The sequence below is a fragment of the Temnothorax longispinosus genome, chromosome 4 (genome assembly GCF_030848805.1).
Source record: "Temnothorax longispinosus isolate EJ_2023e chromosome 4, Tlon_JGU_v1, whole genome shotgun sequence".
Taxonomy (NCBI): domain Eukaryota; kingdom Metazoa; phylum Arthropoda; class Insecta; order Hymenoptera; family Formicidae; genus Temnothorax; species Temnothorax longispinosus.
Genome location: NC_092361.1, coordinates 23,817,254 through 23,841,176, shown reverse-complemented (window position 1 = coordinate 23,841,176; position 23,923 = coordinate 23,817,254). Strand labels below are relative to the sequence as shown.

The 23,923-nt window shown below is 36.2% G+C and overlaps 1 protein-coding gene and 1 long non-coding RNA gene across 4 annotated transcripts in view; one reads left to right on the top strand and one right to left on the bottom strand.

Annotated features, from left to right (window-relative positions):
- Window positions 1-23,923, top strand: part of LOC139811940 (uncharacterized) — a 40,761-nt gene that overhangs the window by 3,955 nt on the left and 12,883 nt on the right. The gene's annotated exons all lie outside the window — the stretch shown is intronic.
- Window positions 1,116-22,608, bottom strand: LOC139811919 (dynein beta chain, ciliary). Its single transcript, XM_071776421.1, has 46 exons — window positions 22,446-22,608; window positions 21,980-22,269; window positions 21,625-21,773; window positions 21,184-21,429; window positions 20,898-21,122; window positions 20,513-20,714; window positions 20,263-20,429; window positions 19,558-19,970; window positions 18,903-19,173; window positions 18,107-18,369; window positions 17,731-18,041; window positions 17,245-17,360; window positions 16,938-17,149; window positions 16,609-16,812; window positions 16,167-16,238; window positions 15,757-15,972; window positions 15,406-15,643; window positions 15,046-15,238; window positions 14,408-14,585; window positions 14,045-14,173; window positions 13,737-13,956; window positions 13,474-13,635; window positions 13,010-13,159; window positions 12,398-12,559; window positions 11,866-12,102; window positions 11,384-11,605; window positions 10,817-11,068; window positions 10,536-10,662; window positions 10,335-10,468; window positions 9,862-10,099; window positions 9,507-9,694; window positions 9,239-9,408; window positions 8,700-8,920; window positions 8,234-8,510; window positions 7,870-8,145; window positions 7,128-7,533; window positions 6,456-6,772; window positions 6,216-6,348; window positions 5,755-6,036; window positions 5,335-5,541; window positions 4,676-5,009; window positions 4,394-4,575; window positions 3,815-3,925; window positions 3,579-3,752; window positions 3,174-3,322; window positions 1,116-2,906 (listed from the first exon to the last, which is right to left on the bottom strand). Exons 1-46 carry the CDS (start codon window positions 22,541-22,543, stop codon window positions 2,612-2,614), a joined length of 9,819 nt encoding a protein of 3,272 aa, XP_071632522.1. The 5' UTR covers window positions 22,544-22,608; the 3' UTR covers window positions 1,116-2,611.

The following is a 23,923-nucleotide window of genomic DNA, read 5'->3' as shown; positions in this document are numbered from 1 at the left end:
GTCAAATCGTATATAATATAATTGTAAATAACGACGACGAAGAATAGATTTTTTACTTAATTTACATTAAATTTTATCAATAATAATAATTATTATATATATGTACATACACATGTACAACTAAATATTTTACCACTTTTTATTTCTCAATTTCTGTTCATTTAAATTATGATTTCAAATTATATGCAACCATCTATGGTAATTGAATAAAAGCGTGTTACGAATAATAGTTATTTAATCACGCGGTATTGATCGCTGTAATATCAATTTGCGATTACTATCAGTTGATAGTCAACACGTAACAACTTGAGTGCTTTTTACATTCTACTAAAAAGCATATTTTTCTTTCTCGAGACTGATGAGGTTGAAATATGCATATAAATAAAATTTCGTAGGTTATAACGAAACGTAGATTATACCATTATAGTTATCGAGTTTTATCAATATATTGCGCGTATCAAGTGCACAATTCTTATGTCCATAAAAATAGAACTTGTTTAATTTTCACGGATACGATTTTAACTTAAAGTATAATATTTACATTTTTCGGCACATATAAGATAAAAAATTATATAAAATTCGGCTACAAAAAATTTTATCGCGAATCATAGATCGTTTAAAGTAGGTTTAACGTTGGCGAGAAGTGGTGCGTCCGATCGGAGTGTATCGGAGTAGTGATCGCGCACACGACGTGCGACGTTTGATTCGTTTGGCGCGACTCAAATGCAGTTTTTTCGAAGCCTCGTGTTCATCTTGCCTTCGCCCAGTAGGTCCCCTATAAATACCAGAAATGTGCGTTTGCCCCGAAGGCGTTTTCGGCTGAAGAGTCCGGAGGACGGAGCAACCGTAAAGGTCTGGCACGCTAATTTATAGCCGACCGCCGCAATACCGGTAATCTAATTAGTTTAATGACCAAAAAATATTTCCCGAGTCTTTCTTAATCCGAGACAGGTAGCATCGACTTGGCCTAAACCTAAACTCAGCGAACGCGTTCAATGTCAAAGCTTATCCGCGAAAGTATGTGTCTTGTGAAAGTTCTTTCGGCTTCTAAACGGACGAAAAGGAAACTTGTCAGTCTGATACGATTCACGTGTCATTTCGGCGATAATATTTTGCGACACGCCACAAAAGAAAGTTTTTAACCCTAGAATATTAATCATTAGTTTGCCGGATGCTAATGATGCCGATGATAAATTGTATGTTTTGAGAAAATATCGCGCGATCGTGATATATATACATGCCAAGCATTTTTTCTAACAACTTTTGTGCTATTTCTAATTTAAATTTTTTTGAAATAAACTGTTGAAATTTCGAAAAAATATTAAAAATTATTAGCGCACATTTTTAATAACAATTTAATAACATTTTACGTGACACTTGATAATAATAACACACATTTTATTTGTTTTTATGTTTTACAAATATATAAATATATAAACTTTATGCTAAGGAAAGAAGCTATATAATACGCTTATTGTTAGACGAATAAAAGTTAACGCTTTAAGCTCGGAGTTAAGCCACCGTAAATACAAGGAAAGGTGGAAAAATTAATATAAAAGATACGTATATAAATTTTGGTTGCAATTATCGTTAAGACTTGATTGTTCGGATAAACGATAGGTATACTTTGGGCGGATACATTCGAGCGGGTTGTTTGAAAGAGCATACACACTCTGGTGAGTCAAGTGCGGTTACAATGTCGCGCGACAGTAGGCCTCTCTTGATCCGTCCTATACCTTGACCGGTTGTTTCGTTATTGTCATTTAGCTCGCGCGGGTTGTTTCGCAAGGCGTTTTTGCTCGCGTGTCCGAAATTCCGCGCACCCTGCTTCGCCGTCGCGTCGTCGCGAAGACCGACCGGCACGCGAAACCAGATGCGTCATCGCGAAACGGATAATTACGTCGCAGTCGATAAAGGGTGACCACTTCCTCGAAACCTCCAATCATATTGTCGTCGCGTACCGTGGACTTGTCAAAGGCGACCAGCTGATGTAATACGCGTCACCACGAGAGCCTAGCGTATACGTGTCGGTGTCGGTGCGCGCGTAAAGAAAGCACCGGATGTGCGAGAGCCGACGTTCTTCCTACTGTCTTCGTACTGTCGTCGATACGCCGCGCCGCGCACTCGCCACGTTGTCATATTTTGTCGATCCTCTCAATTGGCGACGACGACTACACGCCGATATATACTCCTCCTTTCGGGAGGAACTTGACGAGCGCACCTGTGAGACGCGCGCGTCAAGTTCCTTCCGTTCTTTCGTGTCCGAGCCAAGCCGACGCGAGACACACGAGTTTCCACTTGGGACGTTGGGACTCGCTTTACTTTGGGAGCGCGATTACAAAGAAAGCGCGTTACAACGTAGAAGCGTATATGCCAATCTCGCGTAATTAGCCGAATACGCGTGTTGTAATTATCGCCCGCACGGAAGAGAGGGTCGCTGCGTCAATTGCGATGGGTATTAACGACCGGGAAACTGTGGTTGCGCGAACGCGTGTTGCGACTCGCCAAGAGAGGCATAAAAAAGAAACTATTACGAGCGCGAAATCGCGTGTGAACGTGCCGTCGCTTCGCGGACGCCGCGTCGCCGTCGCCGTCGTCGAGGAGAGCTCGATTAAATCTGCAGAAGAATCGCAACGCCTGCCAAGGTCCACTTGGTGGGCTTGTCGCGGGTCTTCAAATTGAACGTCCAGACGTACGTAGGACCGCGCGTTCTGGTCCTGTAGACCGGACATTCGTACGCGTTCTTCGTCTCCTGCTTGTCCTGCGTGATCGCCTTCACGAACACGACCGGCATCAGAAACAATAGCTCCTTCAATCGCGAATCCGCGATGACGCCGCTCGCGACCTCCCATCGCGCACCCTCCATGTACAAACCATTGATGTAGACGCCCTCGCGCGGCGGCACCCTAATCAGCAAAGCTCGTATTATCGCGTTTATCTCCACTGTTAACCCTTTCGAGGACACATATCACATTCTCCTCCTCCCCCCCCCCTCAGAAAAATTTATTATATCGAACATTTTGGTAACCTGTTGTTTACTACGATTTGCTACGTGAAAGCAATTTAGGGTACATGCGATAAAAGTCAAAACGTTTGAAATTTGGTATAATCGAAAAATGATGCCCGTCCTGAAAGGGTTAATCTCATGTCGCCAAGTGCCGAGTCTCTCTTACGTAAGTTCCTCTTTCTGCTTTCTGGTTACGTCGCAATGCAGGCACATTTTGTCCAAGGGCCACTCGTTTTTACGGGCGGTTTGCTGCATGATGGCGGTAAGTAAGGACTGCGGATTGAAAAAACCACCCAGCCAGATCGACGATGGCAACTGTCGAAAGATGCGCACCGCGAGAAATTATAGAGTGACCACAGTCGAGAAAGAAAGGAAGTCAAATTTTAACGCAAAGTAAATGACTAACGTTTGTCAAATCACTTTCTTCGATACTTGGAGCGTGACAAAATTTAAATTCTCTTTCCCACGCTTGAGAGCAAAGTATACGCTGACTTAATCTAATTTCTCTTTGTATATAGCATTTTGTCTCCTCGCATTATCGCGTTCGCGGATTGTAATTTTTTTTACTCACATTAAAATCTACCGTCCAATTCGATAGTTCGGTTATTCGATTGAACAGGTCCGCGAACCAACTCGACAATCCGAGAGTGGAGGGATAGGCGCACTTGGCCCAGGATGGTGGTACAGACTCCATAAACAGGTGATTTTGCAGATCTTCCATATCCGCGCTAATCGTAAGCTCGCCCTGAAATGGATCTTTAGATTTCTCGCATCACTATTCGATAATAATTTTATCACGCTACTCACTTTCAAACCGAGATCCAGTTCTCCCAGAGATCTTTTTAGTTCCTTGCATAGCGCGTTCATATGTTCGCATTCTTGGAGAGCGACTATAACGAAAGGAGTACGATCTTCCGTCTAGAAAATCAAATTATCTATTTGTTTTATTTGTTACCGTAAAAAGTAAAGTTTAATGTTGACGTTTTGCCGTGTGAAGACAACATATGCGACAAAGAGAGATAAGACGGAATTGAAATTCGCACGTCTGCAGTAGCGATAAATCAAGCCAAGGACATAAAACGTAACGGCCGATATCAAAGAAAGTATACGTAGGAACGCATGCGACACTCTTGTGTTAAATGTGACCCTGCGATATATTCCAATGATGTAATTGACAGTTATTATTACATCGTAATTTTATCGCAGTTTGAATATAAAATTGAAAAATTGTTAACGATTTTATAATTATAATGATTGCTAGATCTGTTATCCGTAGAATATTTTAATATCACGTTTACTCCGATGTCTCTTAGTTAGCCTTAAAATTTAGTAATTTTAATAGATTATTTTTATAACGGTAATTTGGATATCCAATAATGGTCCGACATTAACCTTGCTCATCAATTCTTGTATATTAAACTCCTCGGGAAGCTTGTCCAGTATATCCTCTATTATAGTTTTCACCTTGTCCTCTTTCGATAACACTCCGGCTGCTGTGTCGACACTGTCCCGCGGTTGCATCCCCCAGATTGTTTTAAACAAGTTCTCCGCCGTGCTTGTGAGGAACCCTGTACAAACAAGTTTGAGCGAAAATTTGTTGCGTTTTAACGCGAACGTAAATCAAGGAAGAGTGACGGATTAACGATCAAATTAATTGAGAAATCTCACCAATCTCCGCGTTCGAGTGAAGTCCGTATAAAACAGGGCTCTCCGGCGGCAAATAATCTTCCACGTACTGATGATAGCCCGCATAATCGGTACTGGGTGGCACCGGAAAACCCGGAGCGAGATATAATTCACCTTCAACCAGCTCTGGTTGCAAGTACTCTAGGAGATATGTTCGACATAGTCTTCTGTCCCAATCGTCGGTTATATGACCGCCATACATGATTTCGCCGAATAAATAGCGTAAATCTTCCCAAGGTACTTTAGTATTACCCTCGAGATAATTCAACAATACCGATGCACTGATGGTCAAATCGCCAACATTGAAGGGATATAACTATGTGTAAGGGATGTTAACAAGATTTAGTAATCGAACTGTGGAAAATAAATATTTATTAAGAGGCACGATGTGGCCTTGTTCTTGACGTATGTAACTTGAAATATGTTTTCATATACTTAAAACTTTCTTATCTAATTGTAAGCTTTATAATTTTTATGTAAAATCAATATTTTATATTAGTTTAAACTTTTAAAACTTTCTGAAATATACATATATACATGGCATATGTCTAAAAGCGTAGAATTTTGTCGCAAATTACAGATGATCTAAAATAAATTTAAAAATGCCAAGTCGAGAATTTGTAAAAATTTAAAATGCCAACCCTGTTCCATCCTTGTGCCCCGAATTTTCTACGCTCTGCCACAGCAGCGTGATAATAACAGAGGGTGAAGAGAATAGCTTTGAACTCGGTCTCCTTGGCGCAAGATTCCAATGTATCCTGGTTAAAGTTGTCCAAGGCTTTGTGAATGTTGGCGCGCATACCCGTTGGCGGTTCGTTGGTGATTTTTATGGCCGATTCTAGTATGCCCTGTCGTTTTGAGTGTATCAAAATAGAATACAAAACGTTGTTGGGAAAATTTGATAAAATTATTGTGAAGAACAAACTCAGAAAAGTGCAACACAGGTTCAGGTAAATATATATATATATATATATATTATTATTTCGAATGAATTGTGAATAAAAAAAGTCGTCTTTTGGGCAATCTTATAGTCTCGCGTATTTGAGGGATTTTGCTTTTACTTGTGGTATTATTGACTCGTGAGGGTCAGGGCTTGGTTCTGCGCTAATATAGAGCCGATAATTTTCGTGCGGCTCTTCGGACAGTTGTTCTATCTTCTTTTCCAGATTTGGCAACCAGTTCCTCACTAGATGAACATTCTGGAGTATAACCCAGTGGCCCTCGCGCGCTGAAATTTCTATCGTTTCCTCCGCGATAGATTCTTGACCTTGTCCTAACGATATATTGTGAAAATTTTGCGTGTCGAATGTGAAGCCGAGCTGTTTACCAAGTTTCTCGACATCCTACATGAAAGCATTATTCCGTTTTTAATTTGTTGTTAATCGCTTAGTAATGTTCAAAACTGTATATCGTTACATCGGGCAATATTAAATTATTCCATTAAATTAATCCATTTTATAAACTGAATACTTGAATATGCGATTAAAATTAAATCTCTAACGTTTTTTCAAAGGAAACGTACTTTTAGAGGATCAACTCCTGGAGACAAAATAAAAAATACCGGCGTGCTCGCGCTCGTTTCTTCGTACGATTTTTCAAAAGGTTGCATTCGAAACTGTATAAATTTTGCTCCCAATTTCTCTTCCACGAAGTACCTATGTTCGTCAGAAATATGTTAATGGTTGAAGAATTAGAGGGAAGTAAAAGAGTAAATCGCGGCAAAGTTAGATGTTTGTTTCAAAATCACATTCTAGCAAATTACCGTATAGCGTAAATCATTCGATCTAGTCTCACGCATCTCATTATGCAAAGTCTCTGAAAGGCCGTTTTATTTTTCCAGTCCTGAGGAAATTTTTCTCTCTCAGGCGTTTCCGATTCGACGAATTTTTTCCACCTTTTCGCGGCCCCATCTATATCGCGGTCTAAATTACGAAAATTTTCCATTCCGCTCAGATACTTGATGCCGCCCCAGCTAACGTTACTCAGGAAATCCACCGGACTTGTGAGGTCCGATAAATAAGGGAATCGCAAGAGAAAGTCCACTTCAAATTGATCTATTTCTTTCATTTGTGCCAGAATCTACGTCGTATATATAATATTTTTTTATAATATTTGTATTATGTATGTAAATAATTGAAAAATATTGGATCACTCCATAAATAACAATCTTTCCTAGAATATATGGCCTCTTAATAAAGATTTACAAGAATTAGAAATGCAAAAAATAATCTCAAGACATTAAAGTTATACATAATGCAGACAGCTTAAGAGGTTGTTCTATAGAAATTATCTAGAAAAAAATGTAATCGTAAAATATAAGATATATCGTGAGAAAAGTAAACGCGAAAAATTTCGTAAGATCCATTTTATGTATTTTCACAAAAGAAATGGAATCCTGTCGTCTACTCGTATTATTTATGAAATGGCCCAGTACCTGAAGAGTCAGCTGGCACAAAAATATGAGCTTGTCGTTCTCAAACAATCCTCTGCTGGTATAGGTAAAAACCAAGTACGTAACACTATCGATCAAATTGGCGACGCGTTTACTGAGCACATCTACCGGCTCCGCAAATTTAATAGCGTTTTGAAAGACCGTGTTGAATGCCTTGAGAGAAAACTGATACAGCATGTTGATCTTGTTGAGATCGTTAAGAATGAAGTAGAGGAGGCTGGCTCTGGACGCCACCGGCCGGTAGGATTCTCGCGCCTCGTCTATCTTTGCGGCAGTCATCTTCGCCTCGATCGCCTTCGCCTCGATTTCGCTGGCAGTCTTCTTCGTAGTTTCAAGGTTCTCCACAAGAGCGACGTCGCTCAAGATATCGGGACCCGCTGTCGCCAATCTCAGTACAAGAAAAACAATTAGAGTAATATATTTATGTAAATGTTTAATTAAAAGAAATCTTTTTGTTTGCTCTTTCTTTCTACATTTTTTTTCCTCGCGCTAGACTAATAAAATGTGAGACAAGCGAATAAATTTTCTTATCAAGTCGAATCGCGAACAATTAAAGTAAATAATTAAACAGTGCAGAATGATTGCACAATATATTGAATTGAGAATTCGGCTTTTGAATAAGATGATATTTCTTCATAAAGTTAATCGGGGAGGGGGGGGGGTGATAAAGGAGAAACGTTGCGTTATTTCAAACATTCTTGTTTTTTTTTCTTTATTTACGTACCTATGCAACAGATCGTCTTCCAATAGTTTCAGCGTGATCTTGAACGTATTCTGCTGAGTCGTGAGTTCGGCTTTCCTCGACTCCAAATCAGGACGCTCTGCTTTCACGACGGCGCCTAATAGCTGTTCCTCTAAACCGTCTTTCGTAACCGTAAAATTGATGAGTGTAGTCTGAGCTTGCATCTCCGGCTTATAGTGAGGATTTGCCAGTTTTGTTTGTAAGATCAGACGGAAGCGCGGATCGTAATCCACCTCTTTGTCCCCCACCTTGATCGCCCTTTGTTAGCATCAATTTTGCAAGGTCAATTTGACGTCAAGTAGTCCATTTACTGACGAAAAAAAAAAGAAAATATGCCAATGTGTACCTTCCCTTCTTTATTAAAACTCGGCCTAGGATTGGATCTAGAACGGCATCGACCGTTTCCATGATACTTTCCAGTAACACTATCTCTCCATTAGCAATTGCGTGTTCAATTTTGTCGAGATAATTCTTCTGAGTTAGACGTAGCACTATTAAATCCTCCCCATATTTGTTCTTGATCCATTTAATTCCTTGTAATTGTGGATCAATCATTAGTGGCCATCTGGACGAATTTGTGAGTATTGTGGCGTTCTCTGAGGACATTCTGTCTGTGGGTAAACCTACATAAAGATACGTTTAATTTTTAATTATAAACCAGCCGAAAAAATTTACTCCGATTTTTTTATTAATTCATTCGCGAGAAATCATTGCTTTGTTGATTATACCATGATCTAATACTAATATCCTGCATCTATTTGTATAATCGATATTACAATATGATAGGGATTTTCGTTAAATGCGTCTCTTACCTTCGTTATTCCATTGGGCGATTTTTGCATCGTCAGTCATTAAAGACAACGGATCCAAGTCTGGCGTGTATGGTATTGGCACTTGCAAATTGTTGAGAAACGGTAACCAATATAAATTCATAAGATCCATTCTATATTTCTTCGTAAAACATCCCATGTAAGAAATGAATGCCGTGACGAGCAATACGTTTCCCGGTAAAGTAATTCCGGATTTCCTTAGTCTGTTTTGCCATATTATAAACGCGTTTAGAAACTGGCTCAGCACGTGTTACTGACATTATCTCGATAAAATAAACTTATTACATTAAAATAAAACTAATTGAATTAACAAATGTATAGAATATACTAGGTTCAAATAAATATCGAGTAAATTATATAAATAATAGAATAAACTGAATTAATTATTATAGAAAGAGCATACACATATCACACAATTTATATAATTAACTTGATATTTGTTTAACTGACCGTCGCTTTTGTTTATTCAAATAGGTTTTTTTTTCGAATTTACAGTTTTGTATTGAGGCAAACCTACGTACAGTTGTACGGTCTCAGCCCAACGAATATTTTCAGATGCGAGACCATTTATCAATCGATTTGCTAGATCTATAATGAATGCAGTCGCGTCCGCTTCGTCTTGACATTTTTGTTTCTCAGCTAAAGCCACGTTCATTTTTTCGCTCAGAATGTCTAACACTTTCTGAAGCTCCTGTGTACGCAACGAAAAAGCATCGTTTCATTCTGATAAAGTTACATAAAAAACAGAAGCGATAACGCTAATGCCTATAATATCCGAAGCGAGCTTACCGCTAAACGGTTTCTCAGAGAATTCAATTTTTCCATAGCGACCCTCAATTCGGCGTTTGCCTGAGCAAGCGCTGCTCTCAAAGGCTTTACATTCTCATTGATGTAATGAAACACCATGATATTTTTCACCCAGCTACAAAGTCCCGCTGCCGCTTGCGATTTTGAATATACAAATTCCGGATCGAAATCTAATCATATACGTGTTATTTTAACATTATTTACTTTCTATAAAACATTATGACTTTTACATGTTATGGTTTTTACATATACAGATATATTTTCATATTAGACATTTTATTTGACGAAAAAAAAAATATCCGGTTCATGCTAATGTCAGACTTGACAATAAAATTACCTTTATTGTTGATATACGGCTGAATCGCCTTTACGACTTCCGGGTGTATATTTTCTTTATCATAATTACGTAATTCTGACAGAAATCCATCAATAGATCCCATTATTACTCTGCAAGCTTTCCAAGTTCTGTCTTTCGGAATTTTTCCTCTCGGCGAAAATAGAACGAGCACAGCCTGAGCGACCATAAGCACGGCATCCGGCGGAGATCCGAAAGACTTCAATTCGGTCAAGTTGTTCTGCAATAATGTAGACATTATTCGCTCTATTCAACTGAAATATATTTCAATTTAGAAGAAAGAGACATGTCTATATGAAATGCCTCGGATTTGGCATTATACCTTCAAAATTTGTCTCGTGTTATTACATTAATTTTATTTTCATTTTTCTCGAAATTTATATCATGAAATTTAGTACGTTTGTGTATTTTCTACTGTTTAATTATAATATAAATCACAAAGTCGAAAAGTTAACCTTATTCAAAGTATCAAGCGCAGCTTCGGCCTGTCTCACTGCTGGTTCCGCACGGGCCAAGTCTTCGTCACAACGTTTTTGGTTTTCCAATACTACCTCCTTGATTTCCGCCACTTTTGCCTCTTCCCCAGTTACTACAATTTCGTTGTGTTATTTCGACATCACTGTTCATAGTTCTCCAATATCTTATCAATATCTTACCAATAGCCTTTTCTGCCTCCGCTTTTGCATTTTCCGCACGTACTTCGGCCAATATCTTATCAGCTATCTCATTCTTTTTCTTCAATTCGATCTCTTGAGCCGTTAGAATAATCTTTAATTTGTCAGCCTATACTTTGCGAAAAAATAATTTAGAGGATGGATATATAAAATCTTTGCAATATAACACGACAAGCACATATTTGCTAATTGACTGCTATACCTATATTCGATCATTTCTATAATATGTTTGATCTGACGAGAGATAAACTATTAGACGCTACCTGAATGGCACAGGACTCGAGTTTCACCAGTCCATCGGTGAGACGCGAGATCATCGCTTCCAAATCATGTGATTTTTCTGTTAACAATTTGGAGTATAAAGAGATTTGCTCAAGGAATGACTTGGGTGTCGTGTAATTGTATCTTCTTTCATTTTGCAAATATATCGCGGATACATCGTTGACACTCGTGTGAACGAAAGACATGAAGAGCGACACGGAAGCTCGATATTCGGCTGGTAACTCTTTTAACTCCTGATATAAAGATAGAGAATTGCGGATTAGTTAAAGTGTTCTTTAACAAAACAGAATAGAATAACATTTCAATATGGCATTATAAGAATAGTAACCAATGAATTATAGTTATCTTGAATTTCTTCAACTATTTTCAGTAACATATTTCCAAAATCATATTAAGTTTTCTTTAATTTTAGCAAAAAATTAGTAACCAGAATAAATTAATAAAAATATATATGTATATGTTTTACTTGAGATCTCTAATCATGTTCAAATCAATTTTAATAATTTTGTAATTGTTGAGAGATATAGAGTTTGTGGAAAACGTTATACCTCTAAAAACGTTGTCGACACAGACTCCAATGCTTTCTGCGGCCAGTCTTGAAACCAGTCGATCGCGGTGCAATTTACTATTGCGGGGAATTGTCTGGCCCTTTTTCGAAGAGTCGCTCCTACGGGAGAGAAGCACAGAACACACTTCAATTGTCTTCGTACGCGTTGGATAAAAAATTTCCAGCAATTCTCTTTGGTTTCAATTAATCCGGTTTGCTTAACCTGCATGATGGATAACGATAGCACATGATAACAGCGAATAATTAATACACGATCCATCTCTAAATATTTAAGAAATCGAGCATTCAGATTTTAACCCGGAAAATAATGTAAAATAGAATATAACAAAATAGTAAAATGTTCTTCTGTGTAACTTTAGGTGCGCAAATAATACTTGCAATAACTAGATACCCCACTTCCGTACTATATCTGAATATAGAGATTATTCTGATAGCATTGGAATAGCGATCCGTGTATTTTACCTCGTTGCGCACGGCATTAATGATGTTCTCCACTTCTTCATCAGTAAACAGTTCCGTGATTTCTCCCGTCGCTAACATATCGTTCACCACAACTAAGAATTTTTCTTCCGCGACTTGAGAATCGCTCATTAAAAATGTAACACTGATACCCTTCACGCCAGCTTTCAAGTATAACACGGCTAAATCAGCTTTTAACTCGTTTAAGGAGTACTCTTTGCGCAATTGTATTTGAAACACCTATAATACGTACACGTCAACAAATTTCTTTTGATTTTAAATATGTCATTATAAATTTCTTTAACTACTTGTTAACTGTAACAACTAACGAGAAATAATTGACTCTTCCTTTTATTGCTTTATTTATTGTTTATACTTAATTAATTATAATTGCTACTTGCGCTCGCTGTGATTTATTGTATTCTATCAAATATCTATACCTTTTTTGATTGATTTGAAAAGTTGATTGAAAAGTGATTGAAAAGTAAAATTTAAGCATTGTACTTATGATGCCTGATAAAACGATCTTACTTACCTCCAACGAGGACACGAAAGAAGCTAAACGTGATAAAGATTGTTTACCGCTGCCACCTACACCCACCAGAAGCGCATTGCCCCTCGGTGCCTCCAAAATTCTGTTAATACGACACACGTGATACACAGCATCTTCGAATAACACTAGATTCATCGCGGACACCTATACCGAAGGAGTAGTATGAATTCGAGTTATATTATACGACTTGATCAATATTCAAGTATAAATTCGGTGCATTTATCGAAACATGAACATAGTCGGAATTATAAATAATTAGAATAGGAATGGTTTCTATCTTATTAAACTTTAAGAATAAAAACTTTAAAAATAAAATTTAAATTTTATAAACAGAAACAGTATAAATTTAATAGGGAAAAACTTTTATTTTATAACAAGCAATACCGTCCTGTTCACCAAGTATCATTGAACACTCAATATGTATTAATCTCAAAATATGTAGAGTTTTATTATATAACATATATATGGTATATATAAAACAGTGTTATAACTCAGAATTGAGATATAATTTTTTAAAAAGAAATATAGAAGATAGGTATACATTATAAAATCAAATATATTATATGAGATGATAATATGTGATTGAGATAATACCAGCTCATTATAATTGAGCAAAGCTTCGTCGAGTAATTTTACAAGCTGGGTCCAATTTTTGACAGGCGCGTATTTGGGTTCGCCAATTCCTTCCGCGAAATGGCAATATATTAACGGTTGCTCCAAACTGATTTCAGTTTTGTCCAGCTCCTAAGGTCATTAATCAATCAAATAAATAATCAATGTATATAGACATATAGGTACATAAACGATCAGGATCAGATTAGGCATAATATTTAGGTTAAAAGAATGAAAAAATAAAAAACGAAAAATAGTAAATGTTTAAGTAAAATAAAGACATTAGCAAAAGTTAAACTTTGAAATTATATTATTTTAAATTATATTAATTGGTTGATTATTAAAATAGATTTGTGATGTGTTTTAGCAGCTTAGCTAAATTTTCAAATATTCCAAATTTCTGTTCGTGACCACAATTTTTATTAAACTCTTCCTGTTAAACGTACGGGTATATTTTTGCGGAGTGCACTGAGCAGTAGCTGATCGAATATTCTCTGATCTTCAACGTTCACCAATTTATCTCGATACACTCTCATCGCTTCATGAGCGTAAAGCTTGATTATGTGACTCGGAAGTGGTAAAACGTCGCCACGGGCGAAAAGCATCCCCTACGCGTAATATCGGAACAGGATTATCGGCATTATTACATGGAAAATGACGTCGCTGTTAATGTCGTTAATGTAAAATCAATATTCTTTGCGATTCCAACCTGGAATATATTTGTTAAATCGCGTAAATTGAAAACATAATGAAACTTGATGACCGTCGGTAGAAAAGTTGCAGCGATTTTATCGTGAAGATATAATGCGGCGTCTATCAGAGGATCCGTGAATTTTTGCACCGCTGGATTAAACTTTTGCTGCGGATCGGTCACATGCTGATTGAGAATCTGACTGTATATCATTACGAGCGCCTCTTTTTGTGGAAAACTGAGAACAGTGATCATCAATACAATGATGAGTACTTGCTTGTATTTCATGTGTGTGTGTATATGAGAATAAAAGAAAAATAATTTACCTAACTGCAAACACGGCAAAGTGTCTCTGCAAACGTGGGTCTATGGTAAAACTACCTGCAGTAGGATTCATACAAGATACGTACTGCGTATTATGAATCTCTTTCAAAGTTAATTTTGTCCTGTCATACCTGCATTATATTTTTAAAGTTTCTTACTTCAGTTTGTCGTTATTTTTATACATTCCATGCAATTTAGTGACGAGAAATTCAAATGTGACAAATTAATTATTCACATTTTGGTTGTAGAATATTCAACGATCATAATGAATTATTCTACGCTAAGATGAACATTTAAATTAGTATTTTGATAGAAATTAATTTGCCACACTTTACACATCTCACTCTGTATATCAAAGTTATTACCAGTGATTGTAATCCATGTGTTGTCTAATGAGAGTATGAGGTTGTACAGTTCCATAAGTGTCCACTTCCGGCATATTCATGTCATCTATGAAATACACCAAGAGTTTCGTGCCTGGTGGACCATAATTACGCCCCGCTTTCTTTTCCAAATGTTTCTCGAGTACTTTCTGTAACATGTCTTTTCAACGAAAATGAAACCGATGTGGTTTGTCGTTAAGGTGAAAGCTATGGCGATTGTAATGTGATACAATTGGTAATCATTCGTGAAGAACACAATTGATAGTTGTTTACCAGAAATAAGATGTTTTCATATGTAAATATAAATATATATATTATGCCTAACATTTTATATTCAATATATTGTATATATACATATAAAGCTCTACTAAAAATTGCAAAATGCAATATTTTCAATATAAGAAGATATATTAACATGTTTAAAATTTTTCTTGACAAATTTTTTAATTTGTCTATTTTTTCGTGAACATAATAATTTTTTTTTCCCAAAATAAAATAATTTTCTGTAATTCTGTGATAATAATAAGTTATTATCTCAGAAACATATGAAAAGTTTATGAAAGTTGGTCAAATCTATTCGAGTTTTAGAAACTTGAATTGTCTCCAGCTCGCTTATTCACCTGATGTAGTGTAGAAGTTAAAAGGAACATTTGCGATGCTGTAATTGTCTGGCAAACTTGCTAATTTGTCGGCCATAATAACGCTTTTTCCGGAGCCCGCACCACCCACTAACATGATCGGAACGCGCTTCTTTATCAGCAAATCCATGAAAAAACGCAAGCGCACTGTTTCTCCAGTTGGCACCAAAGCAGACTATATTAAACGTTATATATGTTATATATTTGATATATGTAGAACATTTTTTTTGTTCTTATTCTTTCTTACTACTTGAACATTGTCGTAATTTAGACATCTTATAGTTTAGCATTTTATGTTCCTGCTTTGAAATAATTAATAAACTAATAAAACTAGGAAAAAACCTGAAGCGGAATATCTGAGTCCAATTCAAACGAGACGACTTTTTCGGTCCAAGGTATCAATTTTTTCGTTTCTGGTTCTATGAAGTAACTAAAGACGGTTCCGCCCGACGGAAATTTGACAGTTTTGAATTCATTTTGCCACCATTTGCTAAATTCCTTCCGCCAATCTATCAACTGATCTTGAAACATTGCAGAACCAAACGCCCAAATGCAGGCGAATGCAAAATATAATTCATGCCTAAAATATTAATGTACAAATTTTGGAGAATATTTTATTTACCATTGATCATCGTAAAAGGTTGCGGAGAATATTAGAATAAAAAATTTTATTTATTAATGTTTGTCGATTACCATTCCTTCGGACAGTCCAGCGGTACGTTTTCTTTAGTTAGAAAGCAATCGAGTAAGTGACAAAGCATTTCTAAGTGACATATTTCCGGTAATGGCGTAATCTTCTTGAATTTTGCTTTTGTTACTTCCAGCAGAGGTGGAATGTACTTTTCGAAGAGTATCGACAAGTTAGCGCGTTCTGAATGATCTCTTGTTTCTATCCAGCTTGTTATGAATCTGCAGACAAATTTCTCCATTTAAATTCGGAAAGATAATTGAGACCATTAACAACGTAAATGAATCGAGTCAAATTAGAAATCGCGTAAATCAAAAATTTTTTTCAAAGCAATAATTATCATCAAGTCTTTATTCTTTAACTTCAAAATATCCTGTATTATAATATAACGTATATCAACGCATTTATTGCTTACGGGCTCCAGCCTAAATCTTGTGGATTAATGTATAAAATTCCCGCTCTAGACACCGTTGCTGGCGTAGCTGTCCTGAAATAAAAACACATACATAAAAAATGCGTAAGCAACGCTAATTGCAAATGAAATTTTTTTGCCATAAAGTCCACATTTTATATTAACATTGTTCGAACAAAGCAAAACTATAATACTAGTTTTTGTGTTTTGATCTTGTCTTTAAGTTTTGTCGATTGATTTCTTGAATAAACTTTCTTTCTATGATTAGATGATAAATGTAACAAATTTTAATATAATGCTTAAATTTTTATTAACTAACTGTTTTATATAACTTAAGTAAAAGTTATTTAGTAAGTAACTGAAAACATTTTTTATATTCTAAATTATTACAAAGGGAAAATTGTATAAAAAATAGTTGACTGCTGAGTGTTAACTAAGCGATCACCTTAAATTCGATATTTCGAAGAGGAGGCGCATATGTTTCGTTAACGCAATTCTTTCGTTACTCGCTAATGTTAAAACCTTGTTATCATCCATCACGGTATTTAGAGATTCAATCCACATCGGATCGATGTCACCGTCAAACACGATCCACTTTGGACCATCGCCGGCCATGTTGGCTTGCTCCCTCATTATCATGGAGAACAACCTGCAAAAGTAGCAATAAGAATAGAAAGTCGTGGCGAGCCTATTACGGAGCTTGGGCTAATATAATATAAGCGCGTAGCGCGTTTGATCGCGCGCTGAAAATTGACGGGTGAGCTGTTTTCCAACCCGTCTTTCCATTCTCTCGTTGCCGGATTAATGACACCAAATAACTCGTCGTTGGTCACCGCCTTTGGGTTCAGATCATTGTAGTGCGGTTTGCGCTTTTGGTTTGAGTACGTTCGGTTAAGCGTTTTCCAGACTTCGCTCTTACCGGTCCCGGCGAGGCCGACGATAAAGACCGAGTGTCGAACGTGAAACAACTCCTCCAATTGTACCACCTGAAACGAACCGATGGAGAACTCTTTCTCTCTCTCTTTTTCTTTTTGCTCGCCAATTAACCGCATTCAAGGTGAACATTACATGTATAATGTACCTTGAGAATAAACCCGTCCTCTGGTTGCAACTTTAAATCAAGAGCCGCAGCTTTGATCATTATTTCGAAATCTAGATCTCTCTTTCGCGGTACATCCAATGCAGGAAATAAATCTCCTAAGTAGTAAAACAAAATTGCATAGAGATTACATCAATGTATGTAGAAAAAGTTATACATACTTATATAATCTGTCTTAAAATTTATCATCCTACTTTTGTTTACAGATTTTTTTAACTTATTTATAAAGTTACAACTTTATCGCAACAAAAATCGGGGAAACGAGTAATTTTTAAGTTATAAACGATTAAAAATGAAAAGAGAAAGATATTCTTAATAAATTGTTTTGTTGTTTGTACAATAATTGATGAAATTTTCTGACTAAAACGATCAACATAAAATACGATACACTAATAAACTTTTTTTTCTGTGTGATGTTTTCGACGTACCTCGCATACTCAATTTTAGTACCATTAATCCGCCTTTTACCTATTAATCCCATGAACACGGGCACGTCATCAGTCACGACTTTTGGCATATTAAAATCCCTTAGCGCTCTCATTAGCACTTGCTCCTCCGGCCTTTGCCTATCATCACGTTTCAACTTTCCGGCGACGACTAAAACGGACTTGATGGCTCTCAAACCCCAATCGTAGTGGTCTTGCTTGGATAAAAGCTCTCGACATAGCGTGTATAGGGTAATAAACTTCCTCGCCAGTAATCTCGCTTCTTGGAAGCCCTCGGCCACTAACATAATCTCGCAAATTAGTTCAAAATCGGGCACCACCATAGCGCAAGGCCTGTTGATTTATTCTGGATCAGTTACACGATATTAAACTCTCGATAATCCGTTTAATTCTTTTACCGAAATAATGTTTTCAAGTTTTCGGGTAATTCCGTTCTACCGGCGTAACCAGGATTCATCGTTATGAATATGCCAACTGTATCCACGATATTAAGCTCCTCCCCAAAAAATAAGAATTTCTTCTTTCGGTTTTTTACTCCGTCTAGAACACATTTTACTTGCACAGCCACGACCGACAATACCTCGACGGAAATTCTATTGAATTCGTCGAAGCAACCCCATGCTCCAGTTTGCGCTAGTCCCTTGTATATGTTGCCACACGACTATGGATATTCGAGCGGGAAACAATAAATTTGTGAATTTTATTTAAAATATGTATATCTCTCATCAGAGATAACAGATATACTAATTTATTTACGTTATACGTTGTACGTAAAATCTTTCTCTTTTTTTATGCTCGGTATGTTAAACACATTCAAAAAGACATAGACGTTAATGTTACAAGAATAAAAATATATACAAGATGGTTAAAAGTCACAAAATAATAAAATTTGATGTTTCTAGCTGCTTATGTTTTGCTAAATATGTTACGATGTAACATGAAAACTTAAAAGTATTTTGGAAGAAGGAAACACAATTATAATGGAAGGATTATACATATATAATATATACATATCACTTTGTACGATATAGTTGATATTTATAAAAAATTAATAATAAAAAGAGTAGATTCATTTCACAAAAACATTCAGCAAAACGAAATCTTTTGAAACTGCACGTCCAAGAATCTCATATAAGAAACGGAGAGAGAGAGAGAAAGAGAGCGAGAGGGGGGGGGGAGAGAAAAGGAATGTACTTTATAATCCATTTGTTCAGAACAGTTGAAGACATAAACCATTTGTCCAAGGGCTCTACCGAGGTCCTTGGTCGTCTCGGTTTTCCCCGTCCCCGCGGGCCCAGCCGGTGCTCCGCCCATTATCAGATGCAACGATTGCGTCAACGTAATGTAGCATCTGTCCGTCAACGGCGTAATTACCAGCCGTGGCACGTTACCCAGGTACTCGTAAGCGTATATGAAACACGCGTCGCAAATGTTGGCGAAGCAATCTCCTGATTTGTCGTCCCACCTACGAGGCGAAACAATCTCTTTCAATTTTCTTTTTTCCTACACCTGCGCAACAAGATTAGTGTGTCTACGGCATCGGAACGGGAATGAAATACCGGGATGGAACGTCAATACGGTTGTATTACGATAATCTTATTTTTGAAACTGATTCATCAATATATTAATGTTAGTCTCTAAGCAAATTTTACTTGTACGTTTTTTGGATAATTGGAGAAAGAATTCTTTTAAATCGTCACTTTTTTATTGATATGAATTTAAGTATAGAACGCTGTTATACATATATATGTAATAGAAATTTTCGATCAACGGACAATTTTTTTTTAAGTTTCTCAGTACGTCACACGCGATTACTTTTCTAAATAATAAAGAGATTATTTAAAATCACCTATGTTTTAACTGCGATTGCCATGCAAAGCTAGAAGAGTTCTCTGCTTTGATAGATATTAATTTTCCGACCACGTCACGCGCGTGCACATCGATGGTGCAAATAGTCATGATCTTCTGCCGATCGTTCTCGCTCAACTCGCTGCGCAAGATTGCAATCAGAGTGTTCAGCTGGCCGATTTGTTTTTTTTGATAATCCTTGAGCGCGTTCTCAAATCCCTCCTCGAGTCTCGCAAATGCCATATTTACCTCGGAGGCCCACCAGATTTGCGTGCCGCATAGAGCTGGCTGTGCCTCGTAATCTGAAATCCAAAGTTCGCGAGGCTTCTCGTCATACGAGGCAACAGCCTGACTAAAACGATATCTCACGCTTTTTCTCATTGCCTCCGTGACGCGATTCAACCAGATCTCAACCTGTGAATCACACGGTCATCTCGATTACGCACAGGGGTAATTGCCGCGGATAGTCATAGTCGGAGTAGCATAGCGCACTGCCATCAAGTTGTAAGTATAAAGAAAATTGTAGAGCATACCAAACATACGTTTATCATTGTTATTATTTAGCAAAAACGTACTAGTCAGTTATGAGCTTTATGACTGTTATGGGTTATGGCTCAATATGATATTTATATGTTATTGTATATGTATGTGTTGTTACATATCATATGTATCTTATTAAGTCTCATCTTGTAGAATTGATTAGTACCTTCCCCGTGCAGTCGCATGTCCCATGCATGGCCATTTCCTCGCCATCCTTCGCTATCATCCTATTAGCGTGTTTCGTCGGTTTTTCTTCTTCAATTTTCCATTCAAGTTTTGCCAACGAGTCGTACAATTTGGACAAATGCTTGCATACCATTTCGGGATTGTTTCCTATTGCAATAAAATGTGTAGGTTTCCGCTAAATAAATTTCTTATCGTGAGAGAGAGAGAGGAGAAGAGAGGAGAGAGATTACCGTTACTTAATATGTCGAGTAGATCTGCGGACGAGATGAAATAAAAACGTGGATAAGCTAATCTTTTTGTCTCCAGGTAATCGGATAATGCTTTTTCACAAATATTTAATTGTCTCTCCAATTCCTCGAGTCGATCTAAAAGTTTCGGTTTATTTGTTGACTTCACTATATTTAGATTGCTCAGCATTTCCTTCAACAAATCCTTGATAGAAAATCCGAAAATATTCAATTAGTAATCATAAAATTATATAAATTATTAAAATTAAGTCAGAAAAATGCAGATGCAATTGTTCTAAAAATTATTAATTTCCAATATAATTTCCAATAAAATTTCTTTACTACAAAAAATTCTTAATATTATGTTTGTCAGATTTCTCAAAATTACTTTAAAATCTTTGTCTATCTTTTCGAAAAGTTTTGATTCCTCTGGCAATTGGCTTCTTATATCTTCCGATCCAATAAAAATGCTCTCGAGATGCATCCAAGCTCGCTGGACTTGAAACCAGGCGTTGATTGTAGCATCTGCAGTGTTAAGCTTTTGTTGCCAATCTATCACTTCATCGAGAAAATAGGCAACGTATTTGGAGTCCAACATATTTTGTAATTGTACCTGCGATAACAATCTTTTCTCTGTTCCACTTCAGAATCAGAAATTCGAATGAAATACGTACCTGATTTTCTTCCAACATTTCGATCGTTTCTTCACTTATATTTAACACGTTGAGTTTAGTGCGTTCGTGCGTTTCTTTACCAAATTCAAGAATATCCCATGTATTATGCAACTCTTTGAGGACCTTCTCCATGCTCATTTCTTTAACTGCCTTGTCCACCATGTCCTTAACTTCCTCCTCGAATTTATGAAGCTCTAATTTCAATAAATCTTCTAAAGTGGTTTTATCGTCCATAGTAAATTTCACCTATAATATTAAATATATATTATTTTTTGTTATACGTTTATTGATTTATATAGAGATTTATAACTTTTGTTATCAATTAATTTAAGTATTTTTTATTTCCAATTAATTTTTATATCAAAAATTTTTTAATGATTGATAAATTTATGTTAACGAGTATTTCAAAGTATTGACATTGGAATAGCATTATTTACACACCCGGGTCTTAGCCATAAGTTCTCGCCAATGTCTATCTCTAATGGCGGGATTTTGTAGTTCTGAAACTGCTCTTAGTGATGACATCATATTTTTCACTTGTGCTTCAACGCGAGCGTATAAATCCCAAGCTCGTGCCTCTTTATCTAATTCTAAAATAATATGAATAATATAAAATACATTGGTTTTTTTACAGATCGTGTTGTGTGACACTTTTGATACATATCAAAATATATATATTTAAATATTGAGAAAATATAATTAACATTTTTGTGTGTGTGTGTGTGTGATTTTGAGAAACTCAGTTTCTCATTATCAAATGCACTAGTTATTAGTTATTTATCAATACAAAACTTACGTCTCAACTCCCGAATTAATTTTTTACACTCCTGTTCCATTCCCTCGACGTCTAACTTTTTCCAAAATGTTGTTTTCCATTCGTCTAGACTCGACGTAACGATATTAACATAATCCCAAAGATTCTTCAGAAGTCTTAATTCTTTTCTAGCGAGCTTGATTTGTTTAAATTCCGTTATCTGTTGTTCGAATATATTCGCTTGGTCATGCAATGCCTTTAATTCCTTTTCAAACTCCAGAATTTCTTCATTTATCTTGTCCAATTTTTCGTACACGTTTATACAATCGAAACTGTTGATTGATTGCGATTGAAACATAAGTTGTACTTAAATAATTAGGAAATCAAAAATTTGCATAGGCAAACTCAAAAATTTTTTTTCAAAGGAATCATAGATCTTTATCTCATATATATGGTTTTTAATAACTTGATTTATTATTTAAATAATATATTGCTGCTGCTGCTGTACCTGAATACGATGTTCTCGCGGAATTGCGCTAGATACTGCTGTTGCTTGAAGTCATAATAATTGAGACGTTTCTTCAGCAAGTCGATTTGTCGTGCCATTAGAGGATTCACAAACTGTTTCACTTGCACTGCCCATTTTTTGACCGTTGCCCATTGCTCCGGTAAGTCCGTTAGCCAGTTATACGTTTCTTCACCGAATTTTACTTGGTATTGTTTAAGGAGATCTATAATCGCCTGTGATCGAATAAATGAATTATTATTAGATGTTCCGTTTTATATAAATTATTACAAGTATATATATAAGATACACAGTATATTTATTTATATAATTTATATGATATTAAAAACAGAACAGAGTTACACTACTTTTTGTATATTTTCTACTTTTATTACCTTGATAGGTTCCCACATATCGTCGATTTGGTACTGTCGATCTCGCACTTCCTTTAAATAATATATAGTATTTAACAAATCCTCATAATCATCCGGTGCGATTGGCTGGGTAAATTTCTTTAAAGCATTTGTCAAGAATTCGCTAAGATTTCTAAGTCTGTGATATATAAAATAACTAAAATTAACTATTGATTCGATATTATGCAATATAAATTAATCTATAGATATATAAGATTTAAAAAAATATATAAGGCACGTACGATTATATAGTGTATATGTAACAACGAATATACGTACTCGCTGTTAACATGATCAACCAGATGTGTCTTGAATAAATTAGTCCACTTGCAGATCGTGTTTAATAGAGTTTGTTTCAAGGCTCTTACATCTAGCCGTAGCCAACGCAAGAAAATCTTTTCATTCTCAAACTCGTCGCATTTTTTATAAAGTCCCATAAAGTAATCAATTTCTCTTTTAAAATCAGCCAGTCCTGGCTTTCTCTCTTTTAGATATTCCGACAAATTTTCTTGCGCCACCATTTCTTTTTCTTCATCCGTGAGCGCACGGCCGAAACGTAAAAACAGGTTCAAGTATTGTTGTCTATCATCAAGCCATAACCAGGAAAATGGTTCGAAAATCTGTAATTCGAGGAATATTGGTTTTCACAAAGCATAAATGTAGAAACGTCGTGAAGCTGGCGTATCATTTTGTAAAAACTTATCAAGTATTGAGAGAGTTCTGACTTTATTTTTAATAGTTTTATAGCTCTCTATGGACAAATAGTTCGGGTTATTAAAGTACAAAAAATGCTTCCGGACAAACAAATGCCAAATTCACGCTGCGTCTCACATTGTCCTACGGAAATTATCTCATAATATTTAGTGCTACATTTCAAAAGATTTATAATTCTAGATAAGTTCTGCAAAGAAGTTATTATCGGGCCATAAATATTCTTTTTTTTTATGAACAAAATTTACGATTAAAAATAAGATTACTACAAAGTTGTTTAAAGATCTTACGACGATATATTCCTGTGCTTGCACCAAACCTAACTTGATTCGATTACACGTTTCCTCGAGCATGAAA